Here is a 26,978-nt window from a genome sequence, read left to right as displayed (position 1 = left end):
ATGCACAATGATTTCACTTCCAAATGTATTCTTTAGTAGATGTTCCATAAGCATCCCCACTGTTTACCTTTTCTTCCTCTATACTTGCTTTTCTATTGCCTACAAAATACCTGTCTTACTCATTATTTAAAAACCTTTAATTGGATCCGTCCATTCCTGTTAGCCATTGTCCCATATCCTCTCCTCATGTTTGTAGGCATGATCTTTGAGAAGGTTGTCTACAATCAATGTTTTCACTTCCTTTCCTCTCATTATTTTATTAATTCTCTAGTCTGGGTTTCAATCTCATCATTGTAAGAGCTCCTTCCAAAGGTACCGATGATCTACTGTCCAGATCTAATGGACTTTTCTAAATTATCATTCTTCTTATTTTCTCTGCAGCCTTTAACATTTCTCTCTGATATTCTCTTTTTAGGTTTTTGTGATGCAGTTTTCTCCTTGTTCTCATCTGACATGTTAGACAACTCCATCTCATTTGCTTGATCTTCTTCTAGGTCATCTCTGCTACTAGTGGGTGTATTTTGTGACTATTTTGTGACTCTCTTCTTTTCCAACTATATGAGTTTTACTCAAGAATCTCAAGAGCTATCACACATTCAATTATTCTATTAAGATAGTTTTTAGATCTATTTATATAGACACAGTCCTAACCTTTTTCCCAACCTTCTCGCCTACATCTCCAACTGCTTATTGGGAATCTCAAACTAGATATCCCATGAATATATTAAACTTAACATGTTCAAAATTGAACACATTTTTCATCCCATTATCTGCCTCCCTTTCTAAGATCACTATTACTATGAGCATATTAACTTCCTTCCTTTCATTGGTATCATCCCTGATTCTTCAATATCTATTAGCTTTTTCTATTTATTCTGTTGCAAAGTCTTATTAATTTTACTTTCATAACAGCAACCATATATTTCCTCTTATTTTCTCTAAAACTGTCATCACTCTGGTTCATTGTTTGTGTTTAAGTCCTTTATGCCATGAATCCTTCCTATTTTTCCAGTCTTTTTATACTTTACTCAATCCGTGTGCCCTGTGATCTGGTGATGTTGGCCTTCTTGCTTTTCCTTTAACAAGATAAATCATCTTATTTAGGCATTTTCTCTGGAAGTCTCTCATGGATGGAATGTTTTCTCTCCTGAACTCTGCTTCTTGGCTTCCCTGGTTTCCTTCAAGTTGCAGCTACAACTCTACAAAAAGCCTTTCCTGATTCTCCTAATACTAGTGTCTTTTCTTTGTATATTATCATCAATTTATCCTGTATTCATCTTTTTTGGACGTGGATGTTTGCATGTTGTCTATCCTACTACACTATAAGCTCCTTGAGAGCTTTTGCTTTTCTTTTTTTTTTTTTTAATATCTCCTTGCATATGGTAAGTGCTTAATAAATGCCATTGACTGCCTCTTTACAGACACACACACACACACACACACACACACACACACACACACATAATTATTATACAAAGCCCAAATATATTTCCTTGAAACTTTCTGCTGCTAGTTCTGTCATCTGGAATGGATGGGAATCCACGTTAATATTCTTTATATCCTACTAAGCAAGATATAAAAGGAGATTCTTTTCCCATGCTGATACACTTGGATTTAATGTTCTGTGCTAGTGAATGATTTTCCACAAGGCTGACTCTGCATGAATAACCCAATAATTTAAAAGAGAAAGGGAAGGTTCTGTTGTCACTAACTTCAAGGCTAAGCTGAGAATAAATGAGAAGTGTCCATTCAGACCATTAGATGCAGAGAGCTATTTGAAACAGGCCACTTGGAGCTGGCCTGACTGCCTAAGGAAACCATCTGTTCAGAGGGTGATAATTCCCTAGAGTCAATTCTAAACAATGTAGAACTATGGTCATGTGGCAAAAGAGTAGACTGTTCCAAACAGAGGTCATGTTATGATGGAATGTTAGGTGACAATATGGAAAACATGGGGATTACATGTGATACAAATATGAGGCAGATATCCAGGGCTACAGATCTGGGATGGAACATGGTGGCAAAAAAAAGGAAAAAAAAAAGGAATTTGGAAAGTAGAAGAAAGTGAGAGAAGTAGAAAAATAAAGAATAGAGGGAGAAATAACAGGAGCAAGGAAAAAAAAGGAGTTAAAGTTAGAGACAAAAGGAGAAATGAAGAAGAGTGAGAAACACAAATAAAGAACTACATTATCTTTCCAAACAAAGTGTAGGAGTGTACCTGAAGGCTTGGTTGGAACTTCTGCATATCGCCCCAGCTTAGAACCCACACTTGATCATGTGACTTGTCATAGAGCAGCTTAGCTGGTAGTGAGTCCACACGTATGGCCTTGAAAAATGAAGTAACATTTTGGTCACTGCTGACTAAAAAAATCAACTTAGAAACCAGGCTTGATTTAATGAGAGGAGAGGGAGGCTTCTTTCCTATCGATAGCAACATTCAAACTTGGTCCAACCTTGAAACTATGCAAGTCTCTTCAATATAGGCCACTAGGAAACCCTGGAGGCGCCAGTCCTTGAGCATAGTCATAACACAAAATAGCCATCCTGAGCCTAAAGCTCATTTCAATGATCTGCCGTATATTTAGGAGCCTTGTATAGCTATCAATTTCTGAGTCTCATTTTGTAAAATTTGTAGAGTTCATATCAGATCAATCACTCTGGCTACCTATCAGGACATGAAAACAAGTTAGCTAAGCACATTAGAACACTGAACATGAGATATTTTGCCCTTAATACTATGTACGTTTTGACAAACTGGTATTTTTTCCAAACAATTATGTTATCAGGAATCAATACACATGATTTTTCTGTACTTATGAGCTAAATGAGAAATCTTTATAGATTGGATTTTCCTTGGATTGGTCTGATGACCATCAAGCAAAACTAAACTAAAAAACATGTCCTAGTTCCTCTTCCTCTGGCCTTCCCCCTTCCTGACATATGCCTTTGCCAGGTAGACCTACTTATATGTCATCGTGTTTGGGGGATCCATGATAAAGTAGTGCTTCTCTCCTTAAAAGCTAGTAATTATGTAGCAAACAGAGAAGGTGTTAACTCTTAAATACTCATAACTTCTCAGAATATAGCTTTAGCTTCCAACCACTGCTAAATATAATAAATCTGTTTAGATTGGAAAGCTCATTGGATGGGGATTGAAGTTGATTTAGGATTGAAAATTCTCTTCCATAGTAAACAGTAACAGGAGAAGGGGGAAGAGCAAGAGAACAAGCATTTATATAATGCCTATTATGTGCCAGGTACTTTGTTGAGCACCTTTCAAAGTCCAAGGTTAAGCATTGGATCCAGATTCTCTCATTCCATATCTACTTTCCATTCTGATACTCCTATAATCTCAAAGCTATCAATATATTTGAAGGTTCCCACAAAACACGGTGAAGTTTACATACCTGCTGGACTTTCTGAGTTTGTACATCTATTATGAGAATTCTGCTCAGTAATGGCTGGGCCACATAGATATATCGGTTCCTGACATTGACTGCAGATGACCATTGGCAGGACTGAGTGGTCTCTCCTTCCATCTGAGGGCATATTTCTTCCTGAAAATGAGAAAGATAGTTTCGTTTTATAGTTTCATTTAGCTGGTGCTCACTTAGGCCCACTGTATGCTACTAGCTTAAAGAAATTTGTGGTAAAAAGTGTTCTATGTTGACAGAATTAATGGCTTACTTTGTACACGCTGAACATAGAAAACGGTGATATATGGGCCTACAAAATGCCATCAGAATTTATTTTCTGATCATTATGGTCTAAGTAGTTTCTCTGCCATATAGATACTTTTATAGCAAGGAAATCCATTTTAAAAAGAGGTGCCATTTTGATGCTTTTAAATTTGCAAAGATGGTAACTTTAGGAGAATTAGGGCAAAAATGCCAAGGTGTTGGAATTGTCCAGTTGTGTAGGATGTCCTGCTGTATGGAAATGGATCATATAGCTACAAAAAAGTAGAAACAATGGATGTTGAGATCTAATTTCCAGGTATTAAAAAATATATGACTTTGAAGCACTGGGACCTCATAATTACTAGTTTCCTTTTTATGTCTCATATCAGGTTATTGCCTTTAAAGCAAAGAAATGTGGTATATAGACAATTTAAATTAGATTTAAGATAAACTCTTCATATACAAATTTTTTCCTCAATAATATACTGTGGTAGAAAGTTTTTGGCATATTTTCCATGCATTCATCTGTTTAATCTCATAAACATTAAGTACCTCCTATGGGTTGCACTAGGCACTCAGAGGATCGCAGAGATGAAATATATTCTTCTGTCCTTAGAAAGCTTAGCCTATTACGGGAATTATACTCATAACTGCAATAATAGACAATCTATTCCTAATATCATACTGGCCTTTTGTGAGGTAAATGAAATAATGAAGCTGAGACATTGGAAGTATCATGGGGATAAGCATGTCACAGTTTCCTATTCATATAAAGAGTATCCCCACCCTCTCACTTTCTCTCCATTGCCATGAGGAAAAGGAGTAATAGAATAGATGGGTTCAATATGGCAGAAGCACTTTTACTCAAATATATGACAGGTCTTCTTTTTATTTTCATAGTACCCCTCTTATATCTCCTGTTGTTTCCATTCATATAGTAATCATTATAGTTAGCCACTGTAGCTCAAAGCTTCATCATCTTTCACTTGGAATTTTGCAATAAGATCTTCTATGTGGTCTCCATGCTTGAATTTTCTCTCCTCTCCCATCCATCATTTTCATAGCTGTTGAAGTGATGTAGGACTGAGTATATCAAACCCAATGCTTAGTGGATACCAGTTATTCCTTTTTACCTCCAAGATTCCATATAATGAATTCTATTTGGCATTAAAATACTTATAAGCTCACCTCTTCCTAACTTTTAATTTTAAAATTTATTTCATTCCATGTACTCTATAGTTTAGCAACATTGGCTTTCTTACAATTCCTCCCATATAATATTTAATTTTTTGCCTTCTTGACTTGACTATTATCTGTCCCTTAATTCTGGAATGCTTTCCCTCCACACTACCACTAATTCTATTGTTTTCCTGGCTTCTATCTCAATTCATTTCAGAGCCCATTTTTGCCATGAAGGCTTTTCTTATGTCCTACTTCCCTCTTAAGGGATGAACATACCTCTGTTTTATGTCTCAAAAGATATTAAAAATCAGATTGTTAAATAGTATTTCAGTTATTACTTCTATTAAAGAATCTTATAAAATAGTAACATCAAACACTTATTAAATTACTGTGCGCCAGGCAGTAAACTAGATTAGTGGGAGGGAGGGAGAAAGGGAAGGAAGTATAACAAAAACAACAATGAAAAGTTTTCAAGTCATACTGTGACCTACTTGGAAGGAAGTCCTTTATTATGTATTTGCTCTTCCCAGTAGAATGCTTTTATTATAGTCAGCAAGCAAAAAACCAAAACAAAAACAAGTTTCTTTGGTTCTTTAGTCAGTTGTGAGACTTTAGTGGCTTTCTCTAGAATATTATTTGTGAAGGCTTGACTGTTATCTTTTATATTTTTATCATCAACTTGTACATGTGTTATCTGCATAGTGAAAAAGAAAAAAGTAGAAATGAGGAAGTAGATAAATAGGTTGGTAGTCATCTGTTATATTTTCCCAATTGTTTCTTATCTTTCCCTCATTCATAGAATTGTATTGTCAGCATGGACCACCATTGTGTACACTTGATCAGGTCCAGCTTCACTTCCTACTTTTGTTTTCTTTAGTGTTATATCTATTTTGTAATGTAAAACACCTACAACTGTAATGCTGGAGTCTAAATGTGGCAGCTCTCCTGTCATTGAAGAACAGAAATGATCAGTGATCTTGAGAGATCATATTTTTTTCACCTACTGATTTCACTTTTCTAGTTTTATCTTTAAATACTCTTCAGGGGTTCTAGTTTATTGGCCCCATGCCAAAATCTGCATACATGTTTTCCTCTCCACTGCTTCTCACTGTTTTATGAAACTCCTCTCTATATTTTTACATATTAACTTATTCTATTCAGTGATGTTCTTGACTATAATATTTCTCTGTCTGGCAAGGAAACTGGGGATTTTCTAGCTGTTTATTAGAAGGACTGATTTATTGAAGTTAAGCTACTCTAGGATAGCCATTGCTACCTATTCTTCTACCCATTTTTCACTTTTCTGTATTAATAGATGTTTAGTTTATACTATATCTTTACTAATTGATCCCATATCTCATTTTTAATTCTTTTAATAAAATACTGAATTTGATCTTTTCTCCAGTATGTCAAGGGAAAAGGAAGGTTGAATTGATTCAGAAATGATTTTCTACATCAATAAACAGACATTTCCATTAATTTTGCTTTTTGTGTTATATTTGATATCCACAGGCCCACTGGATAGAGAGCTGGCCTTGAAGTCAGGAAAACCTAGTCTTAAATCTACCAAACATACATTGTATGACCAAGAGCAAGTCAATCAATCTCTTAGTGTTCGATAAGGAATTGTCAATCTGCATCAGTAAAAAGTTTAGTTTATAAAGTTATCTGAAAAAAAAATCTAAAAAAATATTACTTAGTACTCACTATATCTAATGCGTCTAGCCTTTCTTTTTGAAGAAAATATTCATGAAATATAAGCATGAAACTTGATCGCTTAAAAATCTTGGGCCTGTTATTTCTTAATCCTCAGTTATGTTTTTTTTCTTTTTTTAAAAATGAATTTATTTATTAAATATTTTACAATTACACGTAAACATACTGTAAACAATCATTTAAAAATTTTTGAGTTCCAAGTTTTTTCCTTTCTTCCCCATTCTGTCCTTAGAAGGCAAGCAATTTGAGTTTGATTATACATGTGAGGTATGCAAAATAAGACAATAGAAATAAAATTATACAAAAAAGCTTGTATCAATCTGCATTCAGTCCATTTGTTCTCTCTCTGGATGTGGATAGCATTTTTCATCAGAGGTTTGGAATTGACTTGAATCTTTGTCTTGATTATAATACATAGGTCTTTCATAGTAGATAATCTTTATAATATTGCTGTTACTTTGCATAATGTTCTTTCCCCTGGTTTGTTCACTTCACTTTGCATCAGCTCATAGAAGTCTTCCCAGGTTTTTCTGAAACAACCCTGCTCATTAATTCTTATAGCACAATAATATTCTATCACAATCATATAATGCAGCTTGATAAGCTATCTCCAATTGATGGGCATTCCCTCAATTTCTAATTCTTTGCTACCAACAAAAGACCTATTATAAATATTTTTCTACAAATATGTTCTTATCATAGTCAGAACAAAGCTGAGTAGTGAAATTATTTAGATGCTACACTTCTCTTGCTTAGCTTCCCACAACTACTGTTATCTACTTTATTTACAATGTTGACTAATATTAAGCTTGAATTCTAATAAAACCAAAATTTTCTTGGGAAAAAACTGTTGTCTAGTTACATATCCTTATGAAACTGATTTTTTGAATTTAAATGCATAACTTTACATTTATTCTTATTCAATTTTGTCACATTAGATAATGTAATAATGCTCTAACTTGTAAAGGTAATTTTAGATTTTGTCTTCCAGGGAGACTGTAAAATAACTCCTGGTTTTCTGTCATCTGAAAACATGACATCTGTGCCTTTTTTCTATGTCACTAAAAAATGTTAAACAGATACAGGGGCAAGCACAACCCTTTATAACTATTCTTTGAGTATAGCCATTAAAGGAGTTCATTATCTTCTATACTCTTTCTTGAGATAAGTTAAAGAAATTTTGTGAATGCCTAGCTAAAATGTAGGCAAATTTTATTTACAAGATCACCCTGATCCACTTGTACAGTAACTTGACAAGAAATGAAGTTTGGTTGCGTCATATATTCTTGAAGAGCCCATGCTGGCTCTTTTGATCAAAACTTCTTTTTCTAGATATTCATTAGCTAGTCATTTAATAATAAATTCTAGAATTTCCAGCAATCAAATTCAAGATCATTAATTATAATTTCCATTATTCATTCATTCTTCCTTCCTTCTTCCTTTCCTCTTCCTTCTTCTTCTTCTTCTTCTTCTTCTCTTTCTTCTCCTCTTCCTTCTTCTCTTTCTCCTCCTTCTCCTTCTCCTCCTTCTTCTCCTTCTCCTCCTCCTTTTCTTCTTTCTCCTCATGCTTCTTCTTTTTGAAAATGAAGACATTTGCCTCTTTCTTATTTTATGATACTTCTCCTAGTCCCTATGATCTTTAAAATTTATTTGCCAATGATACAGTGATCGTACCTATCAGCTATTTTAGTTTTTTTATATAGAGTTTTTCTGGGTTGGTTGATTTTCTTTTATCATCTTCCTAGTTATTATGGATTACAATTCCCTAATGATTATTTTATTGTTGCCTCTACAATACAAAGTTCAAATCCCTTAGTAAAAAAACAATAAGAATAAAAGTCAAATATCTCCAACTTCTATCCAAAATATAGTGATCCTCTTTCTTTTTTGACTGTCTTTTTTCCCCCAATGTCACAAAAATAAAACTTTATTTTTGTTTTTTAGCCTTCTTAACTAGACTCTGAGTTTTCTTTTGAGAATTTCTTCTGAGTTTTAGAGTTTTCATACAGCTCTTTTAAGATCATACCATAGATCTGTATTCATTCTTTATTACCTATTCTTATTTTTGATTTTTGTGTATGCTTTAAAAAAATCTAAATTGGTTGATGAGTCCTTGATGTATTTACATCAGCCTCTTTAAATAACTCCCTCTTATCTTCTGTAATAGCATTGTTATTTTTTGAGCAAAAATAATTTTATACTTTAGAATTTCCTATACATTCTATGCTGTTTTCCTGTAGAATTCTAACTTGTGAAACTCTACTTATGCCTTTTCCAAACCCTTTGGAAACTACTCTTCTAAATTCACAGTGCAACTCAGATTATATTTGGCTTGCCTCTCATTCCCTATCATAGATCTAAAATTGAGTGGTTGTTCATCCTTCTTGTTTCTTAATATTTCTATGCCAAAAAACAATTCTTCCTTACTGATGACAATCAAATTCAGCTTTCTTTGTTGGTCATTTACCTCTCCAAAAAGAAGTTAGAGGTCATTCTTGCATATAGCTACTTTTCCTATGTCATTTGATTTTGGTTTTACCACTGCAGAAATAGGAAGGAGCAACTTATAACCAAGGATCATTATTTATTTATTTATTTATTTCATGAGTTTCCATGACCAAACACTGAATCTCTAAGTGTTCAATCTGCTGGTCCTCAACTAGGCTGGTCTTCAAAAAGCAGAGCTAGTCTGCCACTAAGACACTTTTAAAAGCCAGCTTCTTTTCTCCTTTGACTTGACTGCTTATTTAATCCTCTAACAAAGATGATGTTTTTGTTAAGAAAATAAATTGTGGAATTGAGTTCAACGGAATATTAAAGTAATATAAGAAATTATAAACATAATGAATACAGAGAGAAGCTCAGGGAAAAAATCACACAAAATATTGCAAAGAAAGCAAAAAGAACCAGGAAAACATATATAATAACTTCAACAATGTAAAAGTAAGAACCATAAAACAATTGACATTGAATGTGGTAAAATTAATAGAATAGTTATTCCCATAAAACTCTATGCAAAACAAATTAGCCAAATTTCCAGTTCAGCTCTTGCTTCTTCATGTAAATAAATCTCTACAATTCTCAATTTACAATCTAGGTTATTTAGTTCTCTTGTTAAAATTATTTTGCTTCTGGATCTCTGGTGCAATACAAGGCAGAACTAGCTTTGTTAATTTCTCACAAAAACAGATACTTATCTCTGTTCTTAACTCTCTTTCTCCTTTGCTCCTATCCACTAGTCCCCTACCTCCCACAAAAGATAGAAAACATTTATAATGCTGATAATTTCCCAATCTGAGGAATTATGCAACTCTTGTTTTCTAGAAATATCCTCTTACAGCAATATACATTCCATATTTGGGTCATGAACTGTTTCTAGACTTTTATTATCTACAATTCTAATAGCTTATACATACAGATTAAGTTTAATTTTTAAATCTTATGCCAAATTCAGTTTATACAATATCAACAGTGGTACATTGGGGTGGGGGGGAGGGAAGGCCACAAAGTTGTTCACAAACAGCAGCTGAGAGATTTAAATTTTTCCAGTTAGAAAAAAAGATTTTTGTCTTTCTTTAATTTGCCCATTTATTCATATAAATTATATGTATAAAATGTGTTCTATAATCATATAATTGTAAATATTGTTATGTATTGTTCAATGACAATCTTTCCAGGGCAGGCCCTCTTGATGTATCTTTTCTATCTTCATATTTGTGATAGAAACTAGAGACTGTATGACTAGAAAGTCACTTTGAGACTGACTTTAAAAACAAGTTTCCTTCTACTGTTGCAAAGTACAAAACTGTGAGTGGAAATGGTTTCTTCTGATTTCAGTAATAATGTTTAAGACATTAGAAAATTCAGTGGATGGATTCATAGATAATTCTGCTGTCATTATGCCAAGGTACTATAGTTTAAAATAAGATTTGAGATTCTTTATCTCCTCTGCTTTTTGACAATTGTTGGGATTAATAGGTGTGGAGCATTGTATAATATCAAATTTTTTCGATTTGTTGATTGGTTATGCTGAATTTCTTTTCTTCCTTTAAAAAAAATCAGTAGAAGTAGGAAATGTAATTAATTTAAGAATAAAGTATAGCAAGAAAATCTAAGAAAATTACAAGAGCAAAGCATATTTGAGCAGAATAAAAATGTCAAAAGCATATTTACTAAAAGAAAGTTGTTCAATATCTGCATACTGTTTACTTTTCTTCCTCTTACTAGTAAACATTTATATAATACCTATTGTATGTCAGAAACTATGTCAGGTACTTTAAGAATATTATCTTGTTTTATCTTCAGCAAAAATCTGGGAGATAGCTTTATTATTATCCCCATTTTATAGAAGAGAAAACTGAGGCAAATGGATTTTCTTTTGGTGACTTGTCCAGGATTACACAATTAGTTAAGTGCCTGAAACCAGCTTTGAACCCAGGTCTTCCTTATTTTAGGCCACGTGTTCTGTGTATTACATGTTTATTAAAAATAAAAACAACAACTTTTTAATCACATATATAGCATATGACTTTTCAACTGATCAAAATGAATATTTAGTACTTCAATATATTAATAACCTAATCAATGTTGATCTTTTTTACTGGTACAGATTTACATATCTAAAACAACTTATGTTAAGTAATGCTTCTTTATATATTCCCATGAATCCATTGAGCACTCAACCATTACGCTTTTTCAAGAGCTTTTCACTGGGACCAATGCAGTATTCAAATTGTCTATCTGAAATAACTCATTTAATGCAACTTCTTGTATGCAAGCCATTTTTGGTGTTATGCTGCAGAGGATTTATACACAGCATTCATCTTGTTATCATATACCTGTAATTTGGATTCCTTAAAGATTTGCTTGTGTGTGTATGTGTGTGTTTGTAGGTGTACATATGTTCAGCGTGGTATTGCTGATATCATTACAATTTTCCAAATGAAATATAGCTAATTTTTTCCATTCTATTTAATTCCTGGTCACACTGATTTTCATCTGTATCTATTGTCATTCATGTACAAATGTACATAGACCCAAAGGTTTGTAGGAGACAAAGAGACTATATAGAGTATGATATATTGCTGGATATGTAGCCCATGAATTCTCTCTGCCTCTCTGTCTCTTTCTCTCTTTCTCTGAATCTCTCATTCTGATTTTTTTGAATATATTTGATGAGACAAACTGAAATCCCCAAAGCTATAAAATGTGTTTTGCGGCAGTCTAAATAATTATTTAGTGAAAGAAAAATGTTTGTTATAATGTTAGATTTTTAAAAATTGACAACATAGATACTGATATGTTTTGATATATAGACATGACAGACAAAAGAAGGACAACATTTTGGATGCCCATCAGTTGGAGAATGGCTGAATAAATTGTGGTATATGAATATTATGGAATATTATTGTTCTGTAAGAAATGACCAGCAGGATGAATACAGAGAGGTTTAGAGAGACTTACATGAACTGGTGCTGAGTGAAATGAGGAGGACCAGGAGATAATTATATATTTCAACAACAATATTATATGAGGATCAATTCTGATGGACGTGGCCCTCTTCAACAATGAGATGAATCAAATCAGTTCCAATAGAGCAGTAATGAATTGAACCAGCTACACCCAACAAAAGAACTCTGGGAGATGACTATGAACCACTACATAGAATTGCCAATCCCTCTATTTTTGTCTGCCTGCATTTTTGATTTCCTTCAAAGGCTAATTGTATGCTTTTTCAAAGACTGATTCTTTTATACAGCAAAATAACTGTTTGGACATGTATATATATTGTATTTAACTTATACTTTAACATATTTAACATGTATTGGTCAACCTGCCATCAGAGGGAAAGGATGGGGGGAAGGAGGAAAAAAGTTGGAACAAAAGATTTTGCAATTGTCAATGCTGAAAAATTGCCCATGCACATATCTTGGAAATAAAAAGCTATAATAAAAAAAAGAAGAGTAATATTCCATGTTATCATTGCTTTGTCTTAAATCAGAGGGAGACAAGAAAACATTTTACAATTGTGTGTGTGTGTGCATGTGTGCGTGTGTGTGTGTGTGTGTGTGTGTGTGTGTGTGTACTATAGCATGTATAACTTTTGGAGCCACTTTATTCATATATAATATAGTATGTAAGTTGTGAACTATAGGGTGCTGATTAAAAAAAACCAAAGACATTGTCATGGGAACAAGTAGCTCCATTCACCTCCTGCCTCCTAATACCTTCACAATACACCATCTGTCTGTAACACATTCCCTGCTAAGTCTCAGGGTTCAGCCACAGCTGATATTTGACACATGTTCTACTTTACACTACCTTTTTACTTCTCATTTTTTTCTTTCTTGAAGAAACAGGTAGAAAAGGGGATTTAAGAGTTGAAAGACATGCTGGAAAGAATTTAGAACATGAAATCAGGGAAAGGGAAGAGGCAGACATGCCACAAAAAGGTGGGTTTAGATGAACTCTGAGAATACCTCTGAAATTCTAAGATTCTAAATGTTTCCAAAACATCTACTATGTATCTGGCACAGAATATATGTTAAAATAGAATGGCATAATAGAAAGAGCAATAGAATTGCAAGAAGGGGATTTTTATTCAAGTGTGGATTCTGCACATACCAGGTATAAATTGTTGCAACTCTTTTTCACCCTCATGAAGATCAGAATCAGGGTGTATGTAAAGATCTAACAACTAATTCTTTGAAAATTTATGGCATTCTTTTAAGTTTAATCTGCATTATTAGAATTTTTGCATTACTTAAGCCTAAAAAATTAACAATATAATAAATCAATTCCTTATTTGAAGCAATTGCTGATTTCTAAGGTGTAAGTTTGCATGCTAAAAACTGAATTCAGCTCGCTTGAGCAGGCTTCAGCATAGCACAGGTCAAAATACTGAAGCTATATATGTCAGAGGGGTGTTTTTGAAGATAGCACTTTGTAAACATTTAAAAATATGATAATATCACTATCACTGCTAATGTAAGGTACAGCCTATATATTTTTGTTAAGCTCCTACTATGTGCCAAGCTTTATGTTAAACAATGAAGATACAAAGAAAGGGGAAAAAAAACCCAGGTACTGTCCTTTCTAATAAAGACACCCTGCAAATAACAATTATATTCCTTGGATATTCTCCTTTCCACTGGTACTGTTACTGCCCCAAGTTACCACTTTATAGCTTCTCATTGAATCTACTCTATTTCTTAGATGATCTTCTTCTTTACATTTCTAGAATTATAGAACCTCAATTTTCGAAGAGTCTTCAGATATCAAAGAATATCTTCTAAGAATCAACAAGAATCTTCTTTACTACATCCTTAATAAGGACTTTCTCAGCTTTCTGATGAAGGATTCCACTGAAGAGCTCACTGCTCTTTGAGACAGCCTCATCTACTTTTGTATAGTTTTAATTATATGATGTTTTTCTTTACATAAGGCCCAGATTTACCTCTGGGTAATTTCTATTTTGTGATAGAATATTTATTTGCTTTTCTCTAATATGGCTTCTTTCCCCACTCACAGGATGAACTGGACCAGGCCATACCTTTTTGGCTCTTTTGACAGAGATTAGCTTTTCCTAAAAGATGACAAAGATGTCTCTAGGATATGTTTGGCTCAAGCTTACCCAACCCAACTCCCTGTCACCTGAAGTCCTAGGCATAAACGGTCTGAGTCATTCAGTTTGATTGGATTACTGAAGATCACACAAATCACATGTCCAGGGTATATGAAATAGCTACACTAATAAAACTCTAATTGGTAATAAATCATAATTTTGTGATACTCATATTCAGTTAGGAGACCCCATATGGGACTGCAAACTTCAATTTAAGAAGCTAGGATCTAGAGGGCAATTTGCTTGAAGCTTTCTCTGGACCCAGCAGATAAAAGAGATCTTTGGCTTCTCAAAAGCCTCACTGCAGAGAGCTCTTTTATTCTTAATCCCACTCTCCCTTATAACATAATTATTTATGTATATGTTCTATAATATGCATATATTGTAAGCTTTTTGGTAGCAGATTCTGGAACATATCAAAGTATCCCCAAGGCTAAGCATAAGGCCCTGATTAAATTGGGGATTTAATTAATGCTTATTGGATTGAACTGAATTCAAACAACTGAAGAACATTATAAGAACTGGTGATAGAATTGGAATTTTTCTGAAGAATGACCACCATGATATTCAAACTTGGGGATGGGATAAAAACCTTCCTCACCAAGAACCACTTTATACATGCCAGTGACTTATGTTTTGCTAAGCATTTTCATTAAGTACCTCTCATTCAATCCTCACAATGTCCACTTGAATATGGGAAAGGCAAATATGAAGCACATAATATGCTGGATAATACATCTGATATGTAGTTTTAAAAGCACTGGATTCAAACATCATCTCTAAAACTTAGAACAAAGGCAAGTCACTTAATTTTTCTTAATTTCAATTTTTGATTTATAAAATTTGGTTATTAATACAGGACTTGGCTTATTGAGTTATTCAGGCAATCATGCAAGATATTGTAGCAAAGTGTTTTGTAAAATGGAAAACACCATGTAAATGTCAGGTAAGAGCATGTAATTATCTGCAATTTACAGATAGGGAAATTCATATAAAATTTATTAAGAATCTTCTACATTCAAGGCCCTATAGTAATAAAAATCAAGATAATCCCTTTAAAACAAGGAATTTATAATCTTCCAGGAGGTAATAGGTAAAAACAAGGGCATAAAAAGAAACTACAAGGTATTGTGAGAAAGGAAAAACAATGAATGACTTGGGGAATCAAGGACGGTTCTGTGGAGGAAATTGTACTTCCGCTGATCCTTGAAGGAAGAAAGAGGAGATAAGGAGATTGAGGACTCCTAGTATTCCAGATAATTTTTTGCAAACAGGATGGTGGGAGACAGAATGTTTCTCTGGGAAACTCATCAAAATTTCATGACTTTCAAAAAATTAGTAGGAGGCAGAATTGGGGGACAAAGATCCTTAGCCAAAGATCTAGATCTCTTGATGTTGAACCCTGGTTTCCTTCTGCACTATTCATTTGACAGTTTTTTTTGGTTGGGTGAGGTGGGCTAGAATTGTAATGGTATTGATGAAGGTTGTGGTCCCTTTAAGAATTGATTTATTGCTTTCTGATTCCCAACCCTTCCTAGCTGATGCATTATCAATCCAGGAAGCTAGGGCCTTTGATTCACAAATCCTGGTCAAAAGCACCCTTTGAATTCCAAATAGAAGATCCAGGCCTATACCAGCCCCCACCCAGATCTGAGCCAACTTGGGCTGCCCCAGTTCCCATTCTAATGATCTGCTTAGGTTTCCCAACCTCCACCAAGCAAACTCAAGCCCCCACTGAAATCCAGTGAGGAGCCAACTTAAGATTTCACCCACAAGCCCCTTTAGCTAAATCTTTCCTTATAAAAGAGTCAAGCTGGAGCCCTCTGTTTGCAGAGGTTCCAAACATGGCAGCCTTACGCCTGGCATGCCAGGGATCTCTGTCCACTGGAACCCTGTTTCTGGTGCCCTCCTTTCTTTATCCTCACCTATTTCCTTAACTATACTTTAACTTTCCAAACCCCCTAATAAACCTCTTTTATCAACCTAGGTTTTTGGGCCTGTAAATTCCTTTATGGGGAACTCTTATGCCACCACTAGACCTCATTTCACTCTGTATCCTTGTGCCAAATCCAAAGGGATTGCAGGGGAGCTCTATTTGACTCCCTGTACCCTAAAGCTGCCAGTGAGACCTCAATTAAACCCTAACTTCATTTAGGTACCCCAAATCTTGACCTCATCAGTATCAGTAAAGGAAAGTTCTGATAAATTCTACTTGTACAAGTTGGCAACTGTTCTGCAATTGGTTCTTCAATTGCAACTCAGTTGCCTTCTATCAAGGTACAGGTTTGGTTCTTGATAAAATTCAGAATTAATATCAACAAAAGCTACATATAATTACTTAAAACAGATAAGAATTGACTAGATACACTAATCTCTAAATGATCTCACAGTAGTTAAGTAGGAAAAGTGTTAGTAGAATTTAGTGCACATTTATTATGATTATTTCAAATTAAATAATCTGGAAAACTGCCTGATAATGGAATCACAGAAAGTAGAAATATAAAATGAGAGAGATAATAAAAATCAACTGTTAATGACATAATCCTAATGAACCACTTATCCAAGTCACTACAACCTCTCTGCCTAACTCATGTCATTTTTCAGCCTACCTTCATGACATAATAGTTGGATTTTTAATTCTCATGTTTTCCAAGGCACAAACTGAGGCACAGGAAAAATAAAGACACTTCTCTTGGGAATGGAATAGAGCAGAGAACATAAATATGAGTCAATGTGGTGAAATATAAAAAGTATTGGGCTAGGAGGTGGGGGAAATCACTTGTCTCAGTTTCATTTTGCCGTCTCAATTTCAGATCTGTTATTTCCTGCCTCATGGTCTTGTTGTGAGACTCAAAGAAAATAACATATGTAAAGTACTTTGTAAACCTTAGCCTACTTTTAAGTGCCAGTTATTATTATTAAGTTGGACCTGACTTCTAATCCTGTCCTAATTTTTGGTATGACTTTAGGATAATCAATTTTTTTTATATTGATTTGGGCAAAATTGGACATATTTCATTTTTAAAAGTAGCTACATTCCTAAAATTTATCTATATATTAGTTCAAGGTACTTGAGGTACATTTATTCTTCAAGTGAACCACAGATGGGAATGCTTTTATCATGGGAATGATTTCTCTTTCCTTTGTCTTCTCCTCCTTCCCCACTCTATGTTTTCATTTCCATTTTATACAGCTAATTCCACTTATCTTTTACTAGCTTTTCTTTAAACAGGGCCTATCTATAAGGAAAGGAAAAAGTGAAAGAGAAACACCACAAACCATTACACTGGGGATAGTAATGAGCTTTTATGTGCGATAACAAGAATGCATTACTGAATATAATTCTGTCCATTGTTTGTTGTCAAAGTTTTCCTTACTCTTCCTTTATTAGTATATGGCTTCTTTATCCTGAATATGCATTTAGTAGTCTTGTCAAGTCAATCTCTTTCCTTCAACACACTCCCAACACAGGAGACTCTTTCCCATATATGAATAGATATTCAAACTCTCCTACTTTTTGGGAAGGCCTCCCCTATTTTTCTTCTCTTAAGAGTGACTTTAAAGATCTTAAAGACACACCTTCTCCAGGAGATCTTCCTTGGCTGATCACTCCCCAGTTTTCATTTGTCTTCTACTTTTCTTTGTCCCCATAGTTGCTAGAGCCTTCTCCTTCAAGGTTACATTCCATTTTCTCTTTATATATGTGATTATTCACTTGTTGCCTTTATTGGCATAAAGTAAGTACTTAATGCATTTTAATGACTGAATGATTCCTTTGATAGTACTTGTATTTGATACTTAGGTACTGTCTTAAATCTTTCTTTAATTGTTTCATATGTTTTAATTCTTTTTTTTTTTTTTTATCACCTTCATTTTATTCTCTTTAAAGCCTGGGAAGGATAATGTTATCTGTCTATCACACTCGGACCCTTCAAAGTGGTTTATTTTAGCATTTAAAAGAAATTAATTCAATTTAATCAAAAACCAATCATTCTGAACTCAGGGCTTTGTTTGTACAAAGCTACTGGTTAATTGATTTTTAGCTCTTCATTTACCATAGGGTTTCATAGATGTGGTTTCCAGCATAGAAACTTACATAGCTTGCAAAAATTTTTTCGCTGGGCTTGATGTGCCTCCTGATCTCACAGTCAGTTGGTTGAATGATCGTGATTCCATCATCCGAAAAGACATAAAACACGTTTCCCACACTGAGACCTTTCAGAAAAAAAAAACAGGATAAGAAAATCACAATAATCATTATGTTCTTTCAGTCTGTTTCCCATGGACTATCAAAAATATTGCCTAGCACAAAACTGGCTGTAATGTAACTAGCATAGTCAAAAAAAAAAAAAAAAAATGAAAGCATGAGGAGGGGATGAGAGGTAGGAAAGAAGATACGTTGGCTTAAGTGATATATATGTCAGGGAGTGATAAAATATTTTGGAGTCTTATGAATCAGTAAATTTGGAATCTGAGGGGTTCAGAAGACAAGAGGTCTTTCTTTGATCAAAAATTATTTCTTTACTGCTCTAGCATCAGAGATTCTATTACTTTTCCAGTGAGAAATAGGCCTTCATATACATTTGACTTTTCCTGGTACAGAAGGAAACAGTTCCTTTCACCAAATCTGAACACTTTTGAGTAAACTTAATGTTTAAATGCTGTAGAATGTAGAGAATATAGCTTATTTGAAGGCAATTTTCACCTCCCACTCCCTTTATTTTTTTGGCCTTCATATCACCAATGCCTAGTGTTATAATACCTCAAACACACACAAAGGCTCTGGAAATTTGTGCAGAAAATTCCTAATCTGAGAACAATTTCCAATAACAAAAGTTGTACTACTGTATATGATTAAATCTTAAGGAGCTACCTGAGGCACCAATGGGTTAAACTATTGGATTAGGGGTACACACAAGTCTCAAAGATTGAAATAAAACTTGAAGCTTCCTGACTCCAGGCTTCCCTGACATCCCACCTATGTTATGAAAGCTGTCTATTTATACAGTAGGGGCTTAATAAATTCTCAATGAAATGAACTAAATCTTTATAATGTGAATCCTCAAAATAGGAGTTATACAATGTTCTAATCAAAGTGGTCATTCCAAAGCTTCAGAAATAACATTTTATAGCTGAATCCTCTATTCATACAAATGTTTCATATTTATGTATTTTTTTTGGAGTTTGTGTCTAAAAAACTGAAACCAAACTTTTCTGATTTTTCAAAAGGACACATGCAAGCAATGAAGTTGTTTATGTTTTCCATTTCTTTCCAGATCTTTTTTGTAACAATTCAGTAAGAACGATCCTTGGTCCCAATTCCAAAGGGCTTAGCTGATTGTGTCCTTTTCTGACGAATGCTCCAATCAAAGAAGGAGAAACAAAGAATCACAGACTGACAGACTTAGAAATGCAAAACTCTAGATCTGAAAGGTACCTTAGAGAGTATCTTGTCCATGCTGGACTTGGAGTCAGGAAAATTCTTCTTCCTGATTTCAAATCCAGTCTCAGAAACTTACTAGCTATGTGACTCTTGGCAAATCACTTAACCCTATTTGCTTCAGTTTCCTCATCTGCAAAATGAGCTATGTAAGAAAATAATTCACTCTAGCATCTTTGTCAAAAAAAACAAACAAACCCAAATGGGATTATGAAGAGTCAGATATAACTGAAATAAATGAATAATGGAGTCCAATATTCTCATATACAATGAGGAAATTAAGATCAAATTGGTCCAAATGAGCCCACACAATGACTCTGGTCTTGTTGGGTCTAAAAGCCAAGTGTGCTGATTTTGACTTTGATCTTTTTATTGCACCTCGCTACTTCTGTTTAAAAGTCATCAGAGGGGCAGCTGGGTGGCACAGTGGATAGACCACCAGCCCTAAAGTCAGGAGGACCCGAGTTCAAATTTGATCTCAGACACTTAACACCTCCTGGCTGTGTGACCCTGGGCAGTCACTTAACCCTAATTGCCTCTGCAAAAAAAAAAAAAAAAAAAAAGTCATCAGAACAGAGATTTAGTTTGTGGCAGCCCTTTTTGTAGTGGCTAGAAACTGGAAATTGAAAGGATGCCCATCAATTGTAGAATGGCTGAATAAGTTGTGGTATATGAATGTTATGGAATATAACTGTTCTGTAAGAAATGACCAGAAGGATGATTTCAGAAAGGCTTGGAGAGACTTACATCAACTGACGGTGAGTGAAATGAGCAGGACCAGAATATCATTATACACTTCAACAACAATACTAAATGATGATCTATTCTGATGGAAGTGGTTATCTTCGGCAATGAGAAGATCCAAATCAGTTCCAACTGATCTGTAATGAACAGAACCACCTATACCCAGTGGAAGAACACTGGGAAATGAGTGTGGACCACAACATAGCATTTGCACTCTTTCTGTTATTGTTTGCTTGTATTTTTGTTTTTCTTCCCAGGTTATTTTTACTTTTTTTCTAAATCCGATTTTTCTTGTATAGCAAGACAACTGTATAAATAGGTATGCATATATTATATTTAACATAAACTTTAACATATTTAACATGTATGGGATTATCTGCCATCTAGGGGAGGAGGTGGAGGGAAGGAGGAGAAAAGGTGGAACAGAAGTTTTTGCAAGGTCAATGTTGAAAAATTACCCATGCATATGTTTTGTCAATAAAAAGCTATTTAAAAAACCCAAAACAAACCAACAGAGATTTAGAACCAGAAAGGAGGTAAGAAGTTACCTAGTTCAATACTCCCATTTTACAGATGAGGAAACTGAGGTCTACAGAATGATAAATGGCAGGCTCAGTATTTCAATCAAAATCACTTAATACAAATTCCATTGTACTATATTGCTTTACCATAATTTTATTGTTATGAAAATAAAATAATAAAAATCAGAAGCTTTCTGAGTTTGAAAGAATGTTGGATAGATGTAAATGAATAAAAACTTTTTATTTGAACAACTTTTGAAGAAAGAACCATGTTTGACATTTTTATATCTATTTTTTAAAAAGGAAAATTTCTATAATTTGATTTGGTGGGAAATGAAATATTGCTACTGGATAGTTAAGCTAAAGATATAATAGAGGAATTATATTTTACCTTTAACATGTAGAACTTTGCATATTCAATTCCATAATTATTTGTTAAGTGACTGTTATGTGCCAGATTCTGGAAACACAAAAATTAACCAGCCTCTGTTGGCAAGAAGCTTACATCAGAGGGAAATAATATAAACACAGATAACTAAGTATAACACATATACAAATACCCATGGAAAATCTCTCACTAGCCTTTACCCTTCTCATGGGTGATCATTGTTTTTCTTTTTTCTCATTTAAATTTGAGAAAACCATTTATACTCAATATGTCCACTTGTTCTTCTTTTACTTTTTTTCTAAATCATCTGGAATCTTTTACCCTTATTTATTAATCAACCTAAATAATTCCTCTAAAGTCACCACTAATCATTTATTTGCCAGATTTGATAATCATTTTCTCAATATAAATCTATCACTTTTAAGATTAAATATAAACTCCTATATTTTGCAGTTAAAGCCCCTTCATAACCTGAACCCATTCCATCTTTCCAGCTATATTATATATATATTATTACCCACCTCATATTAAAATATACATTCCAGCCACATTAATTTTCTTTTTTGTTCCTCACATATGCTACTTCATCTCTTTCATACTAATTCATACTAATTTTCATTCTATGTATTCATACTAATGACCCTAATGCTTGGAATGCTCTTTTGCCTCACTTCTATCTCTAGGAATTCCTGGTTTCTTTCAAGATTACTTCAAGTTCTACTTTCTACATGAGATCTTTTTTGGTCCCCTAGTTAACTAGTGCTTTCCCTTGTAATGTACCCTTACATCTGTTTTGTATATGTTTTTTACATCCAGCTATCCATATACGGATGTATGTATTTTGTCTTCCCAAATAGAACACATTAAGAAAATGACCATTGTAATGTAAAAAAATACAATGCAATTAACCTTACAAAGTAAAGTATATTATGAAAAAAATTTTTGTAGCAAGTACTGATAAAGTCCTTAAATCTATGATATATAGGAATCTGATTAAAATCCTTAAGAACAAGAAATAAACTCAAATAAATAATTGATAAAAGAACATAAACAGACATTTCTTAAAAGAATAAAAATAAATGAACAACAGTAATATGAAAATGTCCCAAGTCACTAAAAAAAAGTGAAGTAAGCAGAATCAGGAAAAAATTTGTACTATTCATACAATATTGCAAAACAACAACAATAACAGAATCTTTGAAAGCTCAAGCTGTCCTATCAATAAAATAACCAACCACTTTTCAGATGATGAAGTATGTTGCCCATGTCTTGACAAAAAAAAAAAAGTAAAGAAGTGAAGGTGCAGATTAAGCTATATATTTGTACACATGATTAATGCGCATTTTTGGTTTTGGTTAAAGGGTTAAAAGGGAGAGATTTAGAAAATTTTTGAGAGTGACAGAATTGGGGTAGGGAAAGGAATACAATAAAGAAAAGAATGTTGTGTTAAAGAAACAAATGTTTAGAAGAGGACAGAAAGAGGTTTAAAGGGAATCATAGATAAATGGAATAACTTTGGAACAAATATGTTGAATTTATTATATATATATATTTTTATTATATAATCTTATATTATATATTATATAATAATGGAATTTCATGGTTTCGTGCAGAATCTTATCTTTCTGTCCTTTATAGAATTTATAGAATTACTTTTTAAAAAATTGGTGTTAATTCAGCTTCAGAGTAACAAAAATTTAAAAAGGAAATGGAACGTGAGCTCTGTAAGAGCAGGTATTGCCTTTATAGCCACCTAATACCTTTCAAGGTGCCCAAGATGAAGTAGGGGTTTCATAAATACTTGTTGATTGATTAAATAAAAAATAATTTACATCAGGAAGAGAATTAAGAACTCTGAAGAATTGGAAAGTAGGGATGATACTTGACTTAGGCCTTGAAGAAAGTAAAGGATTTCAAAGAAGGAGAGAAGAGATAACTTTTGGGTACAGACTATGACTGCAAAGGCACAGAAATGAAATGCCATGAATCAAAAATGGAAATCAGGCTTGTTGGGCTGGAAAGTAAAGTGAGTGAAGGGAAGAAATATGTGATAAGTGAGCCTGGAAAAATTAATCTGGAATCAAATTGTGAAAGCCTTTTAAAGCCAAAAAGAGGAGTTTATATTTTATCCTAGAAGAAGGAGGAAGGCCATGGGAATGACATGATCAAACCTGTTTTAGAATCAATCAATTTGGCAGCTTTGGGGAGGATAGACTGGAGGAGGATAAGAATTATCAGGCGATCACTTAGAAAGTTATTACAATGTTGCATGTGAGTATAAATGAAGACCTGACTTATGGGGCAGATCTAGGAGTGGAGAAAAAGGAATACTTCCAAGGGATACTATAAAGGTAATAAATATTTATTAAATTGAAATGAACAGAATTGAATTAACAAATAGAATCATAGGAATTAAACTAGAAGAGATGCTAGGGAAAACCTTGGTCATAGACACATAGAACCACAAATGTCCCAAAGAAGTGACTTAATTTACCCTAATTTTACAGATAAAGAACCTGAGGGCAGGGAAGGGACTTTGAAATCTCTTAAGAAGCAATAAAATATGATTCTCACTCATACTTCTTAATATTATTTTGCCAATATCTAATGATTCAGAAGGCACTTTAAGCTTTCAATAGGATTCTATTTTTTTTTTTTTTTACAAGAACAACAAAATTTATTGTATATATCCAATCTGGTCCTAAGTCCTATTGATTTTTATTATTATTAAAGCTTTTTATTTACAAAGCATATGCATGGGTAATTTTTTCCAACATTGATCCTTGCATAACGTAGAGACTTGATCATATGAATTTTGTTGTGGCTTGTGCTGAGAATGGTGATCTTGAATATTGATTCTATGAAGGATGACACCATGGCCATACCTGTGCTATGGGAATGAGTAGAGGAGGGATTTGAGAATTACATAATGGTATGGGAGAAGATTATGCATTTATCCAATGGTAGCACTACTACCAGATTTGGGCTTCTGCAATATCTATTAGTAACTTACAAAAATCCAGGGCTAAAATTTTTTAAACAGGAAGGTGAGTTGCTGATCCCTATGCTATACTTACATCCATATGTACTTGAATCTTTGGAAAGTTTGTAACTACAAGGCAGGAGAGATATCATCTTTGAGTCTTTTGGAATTAAAATTCTTTTGGCAGATGTAAATATCTAGTTTGCTGACAGAGCGGCAAATCCACTCTGAAGTCTCATGCATCTCTAAAAGAAGAACAACGAGGACCTGCAATGGTTATAACTGATCTTTCTGGCTCTAGATATGACATAGTCACCTCATTCTAGGTTTCATTTGGAGGGCTGAAATTTTGCCTAGGGTCTAAGGTCATATTGAATTTTAATAATTGTGCTTTTGTTCTCCTTGAAAAGAGAAAGGGTGGCATCAATAATGAATAGAGAGTTAGTTGTGGAATTAAGGGAGACAGAAGTTCAAAGACCAGCTTGGGAAACATGTTAATTGTGTGGCCCTGGATAAGTCAGATAGCCAAAACATCTTGTTTTGCTGAAACAATTGGGGTTAAGTGACTTGCCCAGGGTCACACAGCTAGGAAGTGTTAAGTGTCTGAGACCAGATTTGAACTCAGGTCCTCCTGACTTTAGGGCTGGTGCTCTATCTACTACACCACCTAGCTGCCCCCAAAACATCTCTTTACTAGCCACTGTGAATTCTTCATATGCCCAAACTCCAAAATTTGCCTGAATATCAATCTCAATATTTGGTGCTGAACCTCAGACACATCATTTAGAACTAGTTAATTACTACCCTGATCACATCAGTAAATGCTAGTTGCTGCATGCTTACTCACTCACTAACTCTATGAAATTATTTCCAGAGTAAAATTTTGCAGAGGGAAACATATAGTTTTTGAGACAAATCTGTTCCTAAAAAGATGGTTGCCATTTACTACTTCATACATATTTATTTGGGTATCATAATCAAATCATAATTGTATGTGTGTGTATATTGGACTTTTCAATTCTCCTTTAGAGATTGTCATGCAAAGGACAAATCTTTTCTACTTAAGGCACATTTTTTACCTCAATAGTATTTTATTTTTTTCAAAAAATGTAAAGATAGTTTTCAGCATTCATTTTTGTAAGGCTGTGTTCCAAATTTTTCTCCCTCTTTCCTTCCCCTTCTCCCTTCCCAATACAGTAAGCACTCTGATATAGGTTAAATATTTGCAATTTAAGGCACATTTCTTAGAGTTAAACATATTTCTTTTTCAAGGAATTTTTATTTCTGACATTCTCACTCTCTTGCATTCTTCCTCTCTGTCTCTTTCTCTCAGTCTCTCTCTCTCTCTCTCTCTCTCTCTCTCTCTCTCTCTCTCTCTCTCTCTCTCTCTTCTCTCTCTCTCTCTCCATATTTTTCTCTTCCTTCCCTTCTCCCCCTTCTCCCACTTTCTTCTCCAATCCCATAATTCTCTCTGCTATCTATCTTTTCTCTCTCAGAAACACATTTTTTCTCCTAGCATCCAATCAGATAATCATGCAGTGACATCCAAGTCCTAAGCACAGGAAATCTACCTGGTCTGTATAGACAAAGGCCTATCAGTCTAAAACCACAAAACTTTTCTTGAAAGTCTTTGACTTTAAATGCTAGGTCAGCCTCTTGAGGAAAGACTAGTTCTATTTTCTTGAAACAATATTTGTTTTCACTGACTTTAGAATGGGTTTTCAAATTAAATCTTCACAAAGGTAATGCTTGAAATTTTAAGGGAAATTTCTGCATGTGCTTGAGGGATCAGTAAATAAACGACTCAAGGAAATATGCCACAAGAAATAGCCTGAAGGTTTGCTTTTATTTAAAATTATACGATTATCACTGGAGGCATTTGGATGCAGCCTTTCCTTAGAAAGCCTTCTTTTCCCTTTTAAAATTGTAGTTCTTTATGTTGGCAAAATACTAACCTTCAAGTCACTGAATCATAGACTTAGAACTGGAAGGAATTCAAGAAGTCATTTGATTTAACCTCTTCATTCTACAGATCAAAAATTGGGGTCCATCAAGAAGTAAAAGGCAAAGCCAAGATCTAAACTAAAGTCACCTAATCCCAGAACCAGTTTTCTTATTCCTGTGTTACGGTGGAATAAGGCTTTGGTACAGTGTTTCATGTAATTTGACATTCTATAGGGCATTGTAGAATGAATTTGGTGACGAAGAAAAAAAACAACAATACTTTTCTTCTCTGAAATATTAGATATGAAATTATGTATGTATTAAATCCTGTACTATGAAAATAGGCTTAGTTTTCTCTATTTTGCTCCCCAAATTCCCTGACCTTTATTATGTGGCTATTTTGTATCTGTTAACTCCCTGAGGGCAGCAGGACAAAAGGTTCTGATGGAGATCCGTTTAGCCCCATGGGTCCCATGATCTGGGAGGGGGCATCCAATCAAAAATCCGAGTTATGTTAAACCCCTGTGGTCTATCCTAGGTTCAGGGGCAGCCTTACCTTACCATGTCTCATCAGAAATTTCAGTCATGTCCCTGAGGTTACATTTTCCCTATAAAACAGCTTATGTCTCATGGCTTCACAACTGCCCTCCTTTGGGTGAGTCTGTCTCACATTTTGTCTCATGGTGTCTTTCTCCTTCCCCTTTCACTAAGCCATGTGGTCTCTCTCCTAAATCCACTATGCTTTTCAACTTTACT

At 34.1% G+C, this 26,978-nt stretch overlaps 1 protein-coding gene across 1 annotated transcript in view; it reads right to left on the bottom strand.

Annotated features, from left to right (window-relative positions):
• FSTL4 (follistatin like 4) overlaps window positions 1-26,978 on the bottom strand; it is a 529,546-nt gene that overhangs the window by 20,763 nt on the left and 481,805 nt on the right. The window contains exons 10-12 of the mRNA XM_051973685.1: window positions 18,299-18,417; window positions 3,408-3,557; window positions 2,219-2,326 (exon numbers count right to left, since the gene is read on the bottom strand). Coding sequence (XP_051829645.1) covers window positions 2,219-2,326; window positions 3,408-3,557; window positions 18,299-18,417 — 377 coding nt within the window. The remainder of the gene's footprint in view (window positions 1-2,218; window positions 2,327-3,407; window positions 3,558-18,298; window positions 18,418-26,978) is intronic.

This window comes from Antechinus flavipes, chromosome 2, assembly GCF_016432865.1.
Source record: "Antechinus flavipes isolate AdamAnt ecotype Samford, QLD, Australia chromosome 2, AdamAnt_v2, whole genome shotgun sequence".
NCBI lineage: Eukaryota > Metazoa > Chordata > Mammalia > Dasyuromorphia > Dasyuridae > Antechinus > Antechinus flavipes.
Note: the sequence above shows the minus strand (reverse complement) of the source record. Positions and strands in the feature narration are given on the sequence as shown.